The sequence below is a fragment of the Vombatus ursinus genome, unplaced genomic scaffold (assembly GCF_900497805.2).
Source record: "Vombatus ursinus unplaced genomic scaffold, bare-nosed wombat genome assembly UNPS02014818.1, whole genome shotgun sequence".
NCBI classification, from domain to species: Eukaryota; Metazoa; Chordata; class Mammalia; order Diprotodontia; family Vombatidae; genus Vombatus; species Vombatus ursinus.
This window is the reverse complement of record NW_020954596.1, coordinates 57,810,035-57,824,843: the sequence shown is the minus strand read 5'-3', so window position 1 is coordinate 57,824,843 and position 14,809 is coordinate 57,810,035. Positions and strand designations below refer to the sequence as shown.

The window sequence follows — 14,809 nt, the reverse complement described above, 5'->3', positions numbered from 1 at the left end:
ATTTGCTGATATTGCAGGTGTGAATGCTCACATTGGAAAGCTAACAATTTAGCTCTTGATCTGGTACGAGCCAGTTCCAGCACACCTTTGGTTGTTCTGCAAAAAGAGGATGTAGTTTTTAAATTTATAGGCTTTTGGTTACAAGTGGTTCCTCTTTTTAAAAACTGCGTTTTCCTAATTGTTAACAAATTAGTTATTGATATTCAGTCGTTTTCAGTCATGTCTAACTCTTCATGACCTCAATTTGGGGTGTTCTTGACAAAGATACTAGAGTGGTTTGCCATTTCCTTCTCTAGTTCCTTTTACAGATGAGGAAACTGAGACAAACAGGGTTAAGAGACTTGCCCAGGGTCACACCACCAGGAAATATCTGGGGCTGGATTTGAATTCAAGTCTCCCTGACTACAGGCCTGGCACTCTATCCAATGTACCACCTACTGCCCTTGACAAATAATGTTAACACAACGAATAATTGCTCCCAAAAGCCAGCACTGAGTTACTATTGCCTTTACTGTGTGATACACGGGCTCATGAATTTCAACTCAATTCAAAGAACATTTTTTAAAGTATCTACTATGTGCCTAGCGCTTACAGATGCTGGGAATACAAAGATAAAAATGAGCAGGGACACACCCTCAAGAAGCTTATATTCTCTTGGGGGGACAAAGGAAGGGAAAAAGAGGACATGTACCAGCAGTGTAGACAACAAGGTAGAAAGTGATGAAAGCAAAGGAGAAAGGAGACCAAGTGCTTCCAGAGCCTTTGAGGAGAGAAGGACACTTGAAGCTGGAAAGAAGGAAAGGGCTTTCTGGAGGAGGTGATGCCTGAACAGAGCCTTGAAGGCCAAGGAGGACTCTAAGGCTTATTTGGTGAAACTCTGCTCAGTGAAGATTTCCCATAACATACATGGTTCACAGGGCACTTCTAATTTCCTTCCTTTTCTTGTTCCCAGTGCTCTTTGGACCTGACATAATTATATCTTCGTCCCATTGGTTTGTGTTTCAGATCACTAGCACTATTTCATTAGTCAAAGGAAATGTTTACTAAGGGAGTGTTCCCTCCTGAACAGAGAACCTCTTGGGACATTTTTCAATTAGATTAGAACCAAGTGGAATAATTTTTTTCAATTCAATTCAGCACACATCATTTATCCGGCAAACATTTATTAAAAAAACTCCTACCATGGACAAATCTATATCAAATTAATCATGACGTTGTTCAAAGCATCTCTTTGATGTACTCTTTCTCTTCTATCATTTCAAATTCAGGTCTCTTTCATCTCAGTTACTACAGTATCCACTTCTTTTATATATATATATACACATATATATACATATATATATGTATATATATATTACATACCACTTGCTTTTATTTTTAAATATATAATAAATCAGAATTAAAATAATTTATTTATTTTTAGTTTTCTACATCTATTTTAATAAACTTTTGAGTTTTAAATTTTTTCCTCCTCCCTCTCCTCCCCCCTCCCCATGATGGCATGCAATCTGATATAAGCTCTACTTATATATTTATATTAAGCATATTTTCACATTAGTCATGATGTATAGAAGAATTAGAATAGGAGGAACCACAAGAAAGAAGAAATAAAATAAAACCAAAAAAAAAAAGGAGAGCAAATAGTATGCTTCCATCTGCATTCAGACTACATAGTTCTTTCTCTAGATTGGATAGCATTTTCCATTGTGAGCCTTTTAGAGTTGGCTTAGATCCTTGCATTGTTGAGAAGAGCTAAGTCTATCAAAGTCAAACATCTCACAATGTGGCTGTTACTGTGTACAATGTTCTCCTGGTTCTGCTCAACATCACTCATATCACTCCACATTAGTTCATATAAGTCTTTCCAGGTTTTTCTGAAGTCTGCCTGCTCATCATTTCTTATAGCACAATAGTATTCTATTACATTCCTATACCACAACTTGTTCAGCCATTCCCCAATTGCTAGGCATCCCCTCAATTTTCAATTCTTTGCCACCACAAAAAGAGTTGCTATTAATATTTTTGTACATGTGAGTCTTTTCCCCATTTTTATGAACTCTTTGGGATATAAACCTAGAAGTGGTATTGCAGGGTCAAAACAAATGCACTATTTTATAGCCCTTTAGGCATAGTTCCAAATTGCTCTCCAGAATGGCTGGATCAGTTCACAACTCTACAAACAATGCACTAGTGTTCCAATTTTCCCAATCTTCTCCAACATTTATCATTTTCCTGTTTTGTCATGTTGGCCAATCTGATAGGTGTAATGTGATACCTCAGAGTCGTTTTGATTTACATTTCTCTAATCAATAGTGATTTAGAGCATTTTTTCATATGACTATAGATGACTATAGATAGTTTTAATTTCTTCCTCTGAAACTGTCTATTCATATCCTTTGTCCGTTTATCAATTGGGGAATGACTTGTATTCTTATAAATTTGACTCAGTTTTCTACATATTTTAGAAATGAGGCCTTTAGCAGAGACATTGACAGCAAAAATTGTTTTCCAGCTTTCTGCTTCCTTTCTAATCTTGGTTGCATTGGTTTTGTTTGTGCAAAAACTTTTTAATTAAATGTAATCAAAGTCATCCATTTTGCATTTCATAATGTTCTGTATCTCTTGTTTGGTCATAAATTCTTCTGTTCTCCATAAATCTGACAGGTAAACTATTCCTTGCTCTCCTAGTTTGCTTATAGTATCAGTCTTTATATCTAAATTGTGTACTCATTTTGACTTTATCTTGGAATAGGGTATAAGATGTTGGTCTATGCCTAGTTTCTATCATACTATTTTCCAGTTTTCCCAGTAGGTTTTGTTAAGTAGTGAGTTCTTATCCCAGATAGTAGATTTTTTATCAAATAGTAGATTACTATAATCATTGACTGTCGTGTCTTGCATACCTAACCTATTCCACTGATCTACCACTCTATTTCTTAGCCAGTACCAAGTAGTTTTGATAATTGCTGCTAGGATCTGGTACAGCTGGTCCACCTTCTCTTGCATTTGTTTTCATTAGTTCCCTTGATATTCTGAAACTTTTGTTCTTCCAGATGAATTTTGTTATTGGTTTTTCTAGCTCTATAAAATTTTTTTTGGTAGTTTCATTGGTATGACACTGAAAAAGTAACTTAATTTAGGTAGAATTGTCATTTTTATTATATTAGCTGGGCCTACTCATGAGCAACTGATATTTTTCCAATTATTTAGATCTGACTTTTTTTGTGTGAAAAGTGTTTTGTAATTGTGTTCATATAGTTCCTGGGTTTGTTTTGGTAGGTAGACTCCTAAATATTTTATAATGTCTACAGTAACTTTAAATGGAATTTCTCTTTCTATCTCTTGCTGTTGAGCTTTGTTGGTAATATTTAGAAATGCCAATGATTTATGTGGGTTTATTTTATATCCTACAACTTTGCTAAATTTGTTTAGTATTTCAAGTAATCTTTTACTTGATTCTCTAAGTATACCATCATATCATCTGCAAAGAGTGATAGCTTTGTTTCCTCTTTGCCTATTCTAATTCCTTCAATTTCTTTTTCTTCTCTTACTGCTGAAGCTAACATTTCTAGTACAATATTGAATAACAGTGGTGATAATAGATATCCTTGTTTCACTCCCAATCTTACTGGAAATCCTTCTAGCTTATCCCCATTATGTATAATGCTTGCTGATGGTTTTAGATAGATGCTACCTATCATTTTAAGTATCATAAAAATAATTTGGTAGGACTCCTTCTTCACCTATTTTCCCAAATAGTTTATGTAGTATTGGAATTAATTGTTCTTTAAATGTTTGATAGAATTCACTGGTAAATCCACCTGGCCCTAGAGATTTTTTCTTAGGGATTTGTCCTCATTGATGGCTTGTTCAATTTCTTTTTCTGAAATGGGGTTATTTAAGTATTTTATTTCCTTTTCCCTTAATCTGGGCAATTTATATTTTTGTAAATATTCATCCATTTCACTAAGGTTGTTAAATTTATTGGCATATAGTTGGGCAAAACTGTTCCTAATTATTGTTTTAATTTCCTCTTCCTTGGTGGTGGAGTCACCCTTTTCATTCTTGATATTAGTAATTTGGTTTTCTTCTTTCTTTTTTTAATTAAATTAACCAAAGGTTTATCTATTTATTGCTTTTTTCATAAAACCAGCTCTTAGTTTTATTTATTAGTTTGTTTTCTTAATTTAAATTTTATTAATTTTTCCTTTGGTTTTCAATATTTCTAATTTGGTGTTTAATTGAGGATTTTTAATTTGTTCTTTTTCTAGTTTTTTTTAGTTGTATGCCCAATTCATTAATCTCTTTTTCTATTTTATTTATGTATGCATTTAAAGATATAAAACTTCTCATAAGAACTGCTTTTGCTGAAGCTCATAAGTTTTAGTATGTTGTCTCATTATTGTCATTCTCTTGAATGAAATTATTGATTGTTTCTATGATATGTTGTTTGACCCACTCATTCTTTAGGATTAGAGTATTTAGTTTCTAATTATTTTTTAGTTTATTTTTCCATGGCCATTTGTTGCATATCATTTTTATTGCATCATGATCTAAAAAGGGTACATTTAATATTTCTACCTTTCATCATTGGAATGTGAGGTTTTTAAGCCATAGTGTGTGGTCAGTTTTTGTGTAGATGTCATGTACCACAGAGAAAAAGTTACATTCCTTTCTATTCCCCTTCAGTTTTCTCTAGAGGTCAACCATATATAACATTTCTAAAATTCTATTCATCTCTTTAACTTCTTTCTTATTCTGTGGTTTTATTTATCTAGTTCTGAGAGGGGGAAGTTGAGGTCCCTTACTACTATAGTTTTGTTATCTATTTCTTCCTGTAAATCCTTTAACGTCTCCTCTAAGAATTTGGATGCTATACCACTTCTTGCATATATGTTTTAGTACAGCATCCACTTCTTGCTACTTCCAAACTCTTCCCCATTCTAGACTATCTTACACATGGAGATCAAATTTTACTTAAATACCTCATCTACCTTCCCTGGTCATGAATCCGTTGTGGCTCCTTGGTCTATCAAACTGAGTTCAAACTCCTTTTTCTTGGCTTTTGAGTCCCTGCATAATCTGGTCCCATAATCCTACTCTTACTTTATTTCCCAATATTCACCAATACATTCCTTTGCTCTCATGAGGCAGGTCCCTTCATTGTCCATTTCATTCACCGTGCTTATTCCCATATGTATATTTCCTTCACCTGGGATGTCTTTGAAGCAATGAGTGATATAGTAGATAGAGCACTGGGCCTGAAGTCATGAAGACTTGAGTTCAAATCCAGCCTCAGACACTTACTAGCTGTGTGGCCCTGGGCAAGTCACTTAACCTCTCTTTGCCTCAGTTTTCTCCATTACAAAATGGGATAATAACAGCACCTACCTTTCAGGGTTGTTATGAGGATCAAATGAGATAATATTTATAAAAATGCTTAGCACAGTGCCTGGCATATAGTAGGTGCCACATAAATGCTTATTCCCTTCCCTCTTTCCTCTTCTATTTCTCCTCTTCTGACTTAAATCCTAAGCACGCCTTGAGACTCAATTTCGGTTCCACCTGTCTTTGAAGATTGCTAATAAAGTGGGGCTGGCATCTTCCCTCTTCTTTGCTGAAGCCACAACTTCAAGAGACTTGAAGAGACTCACAGAGAAAGGCACACTTTGCCTCTCCCCAACTTTGCCCAGCCCCTCATGCAGGGGCAAGGCCTTGATCCTTATCAATGAGGAGAGAGTCCCATACCGACGGACTTTGGAACTTGTGTTACAAAAAGGCTACTTCAGCCTACTGTGCCCACATCAATTCCCTACCAAGAATGCACACCTTCCCCCCCAGTCCACCTTTACTCATTCGTCTCATAGGCCCTCTCCCAGGTCTAGTTTAGCTCTCACCTTCACTATGATCTTTCCCTGGCCAGCCTTTACTGAAGCTTATCTCTCTCTTTGAATTTTTATAGCATTTACCGTCTGTCCCAGGAATTTGGAACCTACCCTTTAAAAGGCATGGGGTATAGCAGAAAGAGTGCTAGACCAGGAGTCAGGAAAGATGTGAGTTCAAATCCTAACCCCAACACTTATCAGCTTTGTGTAAAGCAAACTGATTAATGTTTCTGATCTTTAATTTCCTCCTCTATACCATAAGGACAGTATTTCTTGCACTTACTATAAGACAGGGTTGTGGGGAAAGTGCTTTGTAAACCCCACAGGGGCAGTACTACAGAATGACTAGAACATTGGACTTGGAATCAGGAAAACCTAATTCTACTACCAATATTTGCTAGCAAGGAAAGTCATTTCTTAATCTCTCTGAGCCTCAGTTTCCTAGGTTGTAAAAAGGGGATAACAGTACTTATAGCACTTCCCTTGTGGTAGTGATTCTCAAACTTTCTGGTCTCAGGTCCCTTTACACTCCTAAAAACTATCAACAACCCCCAAAGAGCTTTTCTTTTTGTGGGTTATATCTATTGATATTTGCCATATTAAAAATTAAAATGTCTTAGTATTATTTTAGAAAACAGTTTTGACTTCATGGGCCCCCTGGAAGATCTCATGGACTCTCAGGGGGCCCCAAGATCATACTTTGAAAACCGCTGCCTTAGAAATTAATTGTAAGTCTTTCATGAGATAATGTGTGAAAAGTGCTTTACAGACTTTAAAGACTAACACAAAGGGCAATGATTATTTTATCTCAAAACATCCTAGAAATGTTATCACCACCTGGTATCCTTGGTTATCTTTTCATGCATTGCCTCTTCCTATTGACTTTATTTACCTTGTTATAGTTATTGCATATACTTAATCTTTTGGCTCTGTTTTCTTCTGTCTGTATTACTCCATGCAAGTCTCCCCAAATTTCCCTGAGTTTTTCATTTGTAATGCCTTATGGCACAACAATAGTCCATTATATTCACATGTTAAACCATTAACACATTGTTCAACCATTAACCAATGGTTGGGCAGTTATTTTATTTCCAGATTTCCATTATTGCAAATAATGGTGCCATGACCTTTTTTCTTGAATCAATAACCCAGGGGAAACTTTTTATGTATTTTTCTGCTTTTTATGCATTACTAAAATCATATCCCATACATACATACACACGCATATATAAACACACACATAATATATATATATATAAAATCTCAAAGGCAATAGGATTTCATACATATATATGGAAAATGGAGTAAGAGAAATATTATTTCAGTCATAATAAGTAATTATAAGAAAGTACATAGACACATAGGAGACTTGGACAACTTTAGAGCTGGAGACAGCTCTAGAAGTCTTCTCAGCTGAAGACTGTAGCAAAGAAAGCTAGCAAAGATAAAAAGCTCTTTGTTCTAGAACATGTGTAATGGGGGATTCTGCCACTGGGACTCCAGTCCAAAAGCATACACAAAGAGCTCTACCTGTGGCCAGCCCTCACATGAGTTTGGCCAGCCTGGAATGGAGGGGCCTTGGCCCCCCTTCAGAGCAAGGGCAGGTCTTCTATGATGGTCTCCTTTCTGCTTCCTACCTAAAGAAGAGCCTTTTTTAATTAGCTGTTGAATCAGCCCTGACTATGCATACCAAAGGGGCCAACAGAGAAATCTTGTCTCCCTTCCCTGGTGGCAAATGAGGAAGAAGAATTGCAATGAACATTTGGTGAGAAGGTGAGAGAGGCGCTTCTGCCACCATCCTCTCCCGATATGTGGCCATAAAGACGTGAAACTTCTACTTGGTTGCCTCCTTGCACTGGTTCTTTCTTGCTCTCAGGTGAATAAGTATTGAGATAGAGAAGACCAGGTGAACTTCAGAAGGTTGGAGGAACCACCAAAGGTCCTGTGTTGGGAGTCCAGGACAGCATCTGTTCATGGCTGTAGCTGAATAATGGAGAAGTCAGCAACCAGAGCAGCCCCAAGAAACAAATTGCATGACCCAGGCTGGTAGGGAATCTACCCAGAAGCTGAGATATACCATGTCCTGCAGGCAAGGGAACAACTCTTCCATGAGCTGGACCACAACCAGAAAGACATTTGATGGGGTGAACATTTAGTTGCAGCCATTTTTTAAAAGTTTGAGCCCATTCTCCCCAGGGACTGAAGTGGCTCCTCAGACCTCTCAAAGTTCACAAGGTCACAGTCTAATCTACTCTTTCTCAATAATCCATTCACCTAAATGCAACAAAGAACAAAGTCATAGACAAGAAAGGAGGTTCCATGTGTCCACAGCCATGTGGCCATGGAGGATGTGGCAGAGGGAACTACTCACCAGAGTATTCACCAGCTTCCCTCACCAGAGGCTTATTGCTTCTGGGAAGAGAGACTGAGTTTCTCTGTTGGAGCCTTTTGTATGCACTGTTAGGGCTAGCTCAACAGCCAATTAAAAGGCTTTTTGACCACACAATAAGTGGAGAGGAGCATGTGCCCCAAAATGAGGGCAAGGTCCCTCCAGAAGCAGATGGTTCTGCTTTCAAAAGCAAGATCACCAAACTACCAACCTGGGTTGGCAGCAGGCATGCTCTGAGGCCTGGACCCCTATTGGCCAGTCTCCCTTCCCCTCCCCATTACACATTTAAATCAAATCAGATAAAAAAGACATTCAGTATGTATCTTGTGCAAGGCACCAAATTTGGTCATCTGTTAGATCTTAAATCACTTTTTTTTTCCTTTTTCTTTGAAACTCAGGACTATGGAAACTGAAGTCTTTACAAAATCTGGATCTGTCATCCAATGCCATATCACAGATTGACCTGACTGATTTTCAAAACTGCCTGCAGCTAGAGAAGCTTTATTTACAAAATAACAAGATATCCAAGATTCACCCAGATGCCTTCAAGGATCTCAACAAGCTTCAGGTTCTAAAAATCAGCTTTTGTTGTACTTAATATATATGTCTATGTGTTATTTAGGTAGTTTTTCAAACAGTCTCCATTTCAATGTCATCACTATCTAGAAAAGTGAATGCATTTTTTGATCCCACAGAGCAAGGGTGGGGAACCTGTGGCCTGGAGGCCACATGTGGCCCTCTAGGTCCTCGAGTACAGCCCTTTGACTGAATCCAAACTTACAGTTCTGTGAAGGTACAGTTCTGTGAAGTTTGTATTCAGTCAAAGGGCCACATTTGAGGACCTAGAGGGCCACATGTGGCCTCCAGGCCACAGGTTCCCCACTCCTGCCGTAGAGGAGTTAATATAATCTTTCTTACCTAAAAAACATAGGCCAATTTCAGAGGAAGTATGATTACCTCAAAAAGTCTTCAAACTTAAGGCAGTAGAAGCCCAGAAATAGTCAATGCATAATAAATATTTGGAGGAAAGATACCTTTGTGATCCCTTCAGTTTCTGTTGCCAGGGTAAACAGCACAGCCTATGCCAGGCTATGTAAAAAGCTTCCATTAGTGTTGGGCTTGGTTAACCAAAGTCATGGAGAACAGAAATAACACAAAAGTCTGAAAGCTACGACTAATCCTTAAGCTTCAGTTTAACCATTAGTTTCAACCCTCCCAATCTTATAACCCACCTTTCCTGGGCCTGGGCACAGATAGTAAAAAGACTGAGCTTAGTGTTCTCACCTTCCATTTCCCCTGCCACCCTCCAGTGATGGAGAGGTCAAGCACAATGGGAATGATTAAAAAGAGGGAGGAAATGCTTGCAGTAAGGCAGAAGTCAACCCCAAAAAAACAAAAACAAAACAAAAACCATTTACCTAAAGCTATAAAGATTCTGAAGAATACAAACATGAAAGAACCTAGAACTTAAAAGAATCTGGAACTCAACCAACTGGGAATTAAGTCCTAGTGATGTGGCCTTGGGCATGCCAGTCACTTAACCTCTCTGGGACCCAGTTTTCTTATTTGTACAATTAGAATACTCATACTACCAACTTCACAAAGTTGTTGTCAAAGTTCAATTAGAATGAAAACCCCTTGAGGACAGCTACTGATTCACTTTTGTATTTGTATCTCCAGCACCCACCCTAATGTCTGACATATAGTAGGTGCTTACTAAGTACTTATTGATTGGTTGATCAAATGATACAATGAATCTAAAACCTTTCTTTTATACATATATAAGGTGGTGGTAGGTACTGGTATTGGAATGAATGTAATGGAATAAATGGATAATTATGACCAGAAAAGCAAATCCCTACATATAAGATAAAGAACTGGTCCAGGAAAATGTAGAAGAGGAGAGTGGGGCATCATATTGGACCATTAAGCTGAATATCCTGATAAATGTGCTATTAAAAAAAAAATAAAGGAAGCAAGCATGATCTCAGCATGTAGAAACAAGAGTTAACCATTCTTTGAAAATCATGAGGCTTTCTGCCTGCTACAAGAAATCCATTGCAACAAGCTCCAAAGGAGTCTCCAGAATTCTTAAAAGAGAATGTTGTAGGATAGGCAGTATCATACTGACAGGGAAACAGGAACTGAATTCAGATTCCAGAGACTTGGGGTTTAGTGCTGGCTCTGCCATTACATAGCTATAGGATTTGGGGGCAAGTCCCTTAATCTGTGGGAACATCAGTTCCTCATCTACAAAATGAAGGATTACATCAGGTAAATGTTAAGGTCCTTTCTAGCCCTAATGAGCTTAGATTCTTTTACTATTCCAAACAAGAGAGCCATGGGCCATGGCTTAGAAATAATTGGTTAAGTGGGATTTTATAAGATTTCATAGAGTCATACAGCCAGAGTTGGAAGGGACAGTCAGAAGCTGCCCTCTCCAACCTCTTCCTTTTACAAGCCCGAGGCCGGAGGAGGTTATTTATAAAAATTGCCCAAGGTCACACAGAAGACAAGAGAAGATTTGAACCTAAGTTCTCTGATCCCAGAACTAATGTCCTTTCCACTGTATCATTTGTCATAGTAGAGTTTCATTTCTGTATTCAGTGTGAATCAGACCACATAAGAATATTCCATGAAAGATATTACACCAGATCTCAGGCCCATGTCAGCTGTGTTTTCACAGTCCCAGAAGCAGCAACAGAAAGCTTCTGGATTGAGGCTTAATGGCCACACCAACCTGTGATTCAATAACAAATATTTATCAAGCTATCAATAAATATTAAAATATTTATACACAAAGATGAAAAATGAGATGACCTTTGCCCAGGTCTAATGGGGGTGAGGGAAAGGGAAATGCATGCAGCTAGGTGGCTCAGTGGATAGAGCACTGGGCATGGGGTCAGGAAGACTCTTCTTCCTGAGTTCAAATCTGGCCTCAGACACTTACTAACTGTGTGACCCTGGGCAAGTCATTTAATCCTGTTTGCCTCAGTTTCCTCATCTATAAAATGAGCTGGAGAAGGAAATGGCAAACCGATCTAGTATCTTTGCCAAGAAAACCCCAACTGGGTCACAAAGAGTCAGACACAACCGAACAACAACAACATATAATTATGCGGTAGGAAATTATTAGAAGTTAAACAGAGTGGCCTAAGAGATTTGACAAGGGAGCAGGGAGGATGATGGAAGAATTGGTATCTGAGCTCAGCTTTGAGGAAAGAAGGATTTAAGTAAATAAAGACGCATTGTCTCTTCCCTCTGCCTGTGCTAGGACAGGTTGGTATTTCAGGAACACTGTTAGAAATTTTTCCAAGGCACACTCAAAGAAAGGGGCACTAGATTTAAGGCTGGAAGGGACCTTAGAGGTCATCTGGTCCCACACCCTCATTTTTCAGAGTAAGAAACTGAGGCTTCACAGAGGGTCACTGACTTGCCCAAGGTTTCACAGGTAGTGGCAGAACTGGATTGTAATTCACTCACATTCTGTGACTCCAGATCTATCATTTTTTCCACTATGCTCTGTGCCACAGTCCTTTCCACTATCTCCATCCAAGGAATTGGAGGGTTACTTTTTTCCCACTTTGCACCATAGACCTTAGCCCATTTCTGCATGTCCACCTCATACCTGGGTCCCTGAAGCGGTTTATCAGTATATCATATGCTCAATAATTTGTTCAGCTACCAATTTTCCACAATATGAGAGATTTTGAGGGATAAACTAACCAACTGTCACAAAAGCCATTTACACGCTATAAACACCAACGTTTGGGTTAGTTGTTTGGTTTGGTTTTGTTTTTCAGTTTCCAATTATTTCACCCTCAGCCCAAGCAGCCACTTCTTAGTACTAGACCTGACGAAACCAGGTCCTTTCTGGCTGACCTCCAAACATAAACTCCAATTCCAAACTGAACATACACCCTCTTGAATCTTTTTCTCCCTCCCTCTCCTTTCCTCCTCTCCCTCCTCACAACTGTTTCAGCTTCTGAGCACCACCTCCTCCAGTCTGCCCTCTCTTCTATCAGCCACCCCCTTCTCTTATCCCTGAATCCTTATACCTGAATAATTCTTCATTGTCTGCTTCCCCAGATTTGAGTACCAGAATCTCATCAACCAGCCTCATTCCCCAAGCATTTTCTGCCTAGCTCAGAGTCCACAATGGATTTCTATCTTCCTTTTTTCTTTTTTTTTTGCTTTGACTAACTTCCACTAGCCTTTTTTTAGTGCTTCTAGCCGTCTTCCTCTTTATTTAATTATCTCTAATTGTACCTTTTAAGGTAGCATATTTGGTGCCATAGACAAATAATTTGATGAAATGAATAGTGGGCCTGCCTTAGAGTCTAAAAGATGGATTCAAGCTCTACCCCAGACATATACTGGTTGTCTGACCGTGGGCAATGTCCTTCGGCAAGTCTCTAAGACTGTAAGTGAAGATAAGTTGCCAATATAAATTAGTGGAAGAAGTTTCTATACTGGGAGTTCCTCACCGCAAAGGAATCATAGGTCCAGATAAAATTTCTTCATTTGTACTTCCTCCCTATCCATGGAAAGAGCCGGTTAGGAGGCATTTTACTCTGTGAAATCAAAATTTTTAATAGTCAACAAGTAATAAGCACAGTAGGATCTTGTCTTCCCTTCACCTTCCAGACAATAGCACAACTGTAAAAATGTTGTCTGCTGTAGAGTATAATTTGCAAAAGCTTGTTTGTTCCCTTCTAACACTTTCTCCAAAGATATCCATGATGGAGATATAGTCTCACATATAGCAACAGAAAAGTAGGCATAACTGTCTACAGTTATTAATATGTTCTTAATCATCTTTTTTGTAATAATAAGATTCATTATTTTTTCTAAGCATTATTATCCTCCCCTCAAGGTTTTCACATTTAAAGTACCAACAGCTAAATTAATGTTTATAAGGGGCAGCTAGGTGGCACAGTGGATAGAGCTCTGGCCTTGGAGTCAGGAGGACCTGAGTTCAAATCCAGTCTCAGACACTTGACACTTACTAGCTGTGTGACCCTGGGCAAGTCATTCAACCCCAATTGCCTCAGCAAAAATCAATTAATTAATTAATGTTTATAGATGGTCTAAAAACTGTGTAATTGCTAGCCCATTCTGGTTCATTTCCCATCACTCTGTCTCCCTCACTATAGAAGGAGTAGGAAGGGTGCCCACACAAGATTGAGTATTATTTTTTTTTTCACAAGTTGTCATAGCCAAAGAATTCAGCGTCAAGACCAACCAAGAATAGCTTACCCTGCAAAACTAAGTATAATCCTACAGGTGAAAAAATAGATTTTCAATGGAACAGAGGAATTTAAAACATTTCTGATGGAAAGGTCAGAGCTGTGTGGTAACTTTGAAATACAAACACAAGAATCAAGAGAAACCTAGAAAGGTACATTTATTTGAGCACTTGGAAGAGACTATTTGGTGAAAACATTCTAATAAGGAGAAAGAAAATAAATGTCCCTTCAGATTCTTAATGTCTTCAAAGGGTATTGAGGAAGTTAAGTCAGAAAAACAAAGGCCCTGAGGGTTGGAATGGTTCTGTTCTGAGGATTTGAAGAGGAAAAAAGACAGGGAGAATATAAGGAATACATTAGTGAAGAAAAAAGATTGAAGGGGATAAAATGTGGTATTTCTCTCAATTGGCGTATATGAAAAGAAGAGTAAACAAATATGGAAGAAGAGTTGGGGAGAGTTGACATTAGATAAACATTACTCTTTAATGAAATCAACATTAGATAAACAGAAAAGCAGAGTCAAAACCATATATATATACACAGTTTGTTGCAGAAGTACATCAAACTTAACTGGGAAACAAGTGGGAATAAGGAGCAAGATGGGGTTTAAGAGGAAGGATCATATCAGAGAAGGAATCACTGAAAACAAACTTCCTGGTCCTGAAGAAGATAGTAAAAAGGCAAAAAGAAAAGAAAAAAAAAACCTAGAATTTGAATAGGTGCCTTAGGTTGCCTCCTAGACAACTGGAAAATGGTTGAACAGATAAGACTTACGTAGAAGAGAGATTACACCTAAATGTGTCCCATAGGGACAGAACAAGAAGAAAAGAGGTAGAGACTGAACACAAGCGGGCTTTGGCTCAATGTAAAAGAAATACCTTCTAATAATCAAAGAGATCTAAAAGTGGAATGTGTTACCTCCAAGAGTAGAGCTTTCCCCTTTGTTAAGGTCTTTTAGCTGGAAACAGTTTGACCTCTTGGAGGTATATTGAAGATGGAGTTACTGTTCAGCTACAGGTTAAACTAGCTAAACTATAGGTTAAACTTTTCAGACCCTGAGATTCTGTAGTTCTTATCCTTTGCATACATGCTTGCATGTATATTGCTGCTCTATCCCATTCTTATAGCTAGGGTGTTGATCCAGTGAATTGTCACTGTGATAGATCTCTCTCTATCTCCCTCTCTCCCTCTTGCTCACTCTTTCACACACACACACACACACACACCCCTCTCAAGGGTATTTTAACTATGTTTAATTCTTAGTCTGGAATATTCCAGTAAATAAT

The 14,809-nt window shown here is 38.1% G+C and overlaps 1 protein-coding gene across 1 annotated transcript in view; it reads left to right on the top strand.

Annotated features, from left to right (window-relative positions):
- Nucleotides 1-14,809, top strand: part of LRRC66 (leucine rich repeat containing 66) — a 33,188-nt gene that overhangs the window by 8,686 nt on the left and 9,693 nt on the right. The window contains exon 3 of the mRNA XM_027836473.1: nt 8,673-8,842. Within this exon, the coding sequence (XP_027692274.1) occupies nt 8,673-8,842 (170 nt within the window). The remainder of the gene's footprint in view (nt 1-8,672; nt 8,843-14,809) is intronic.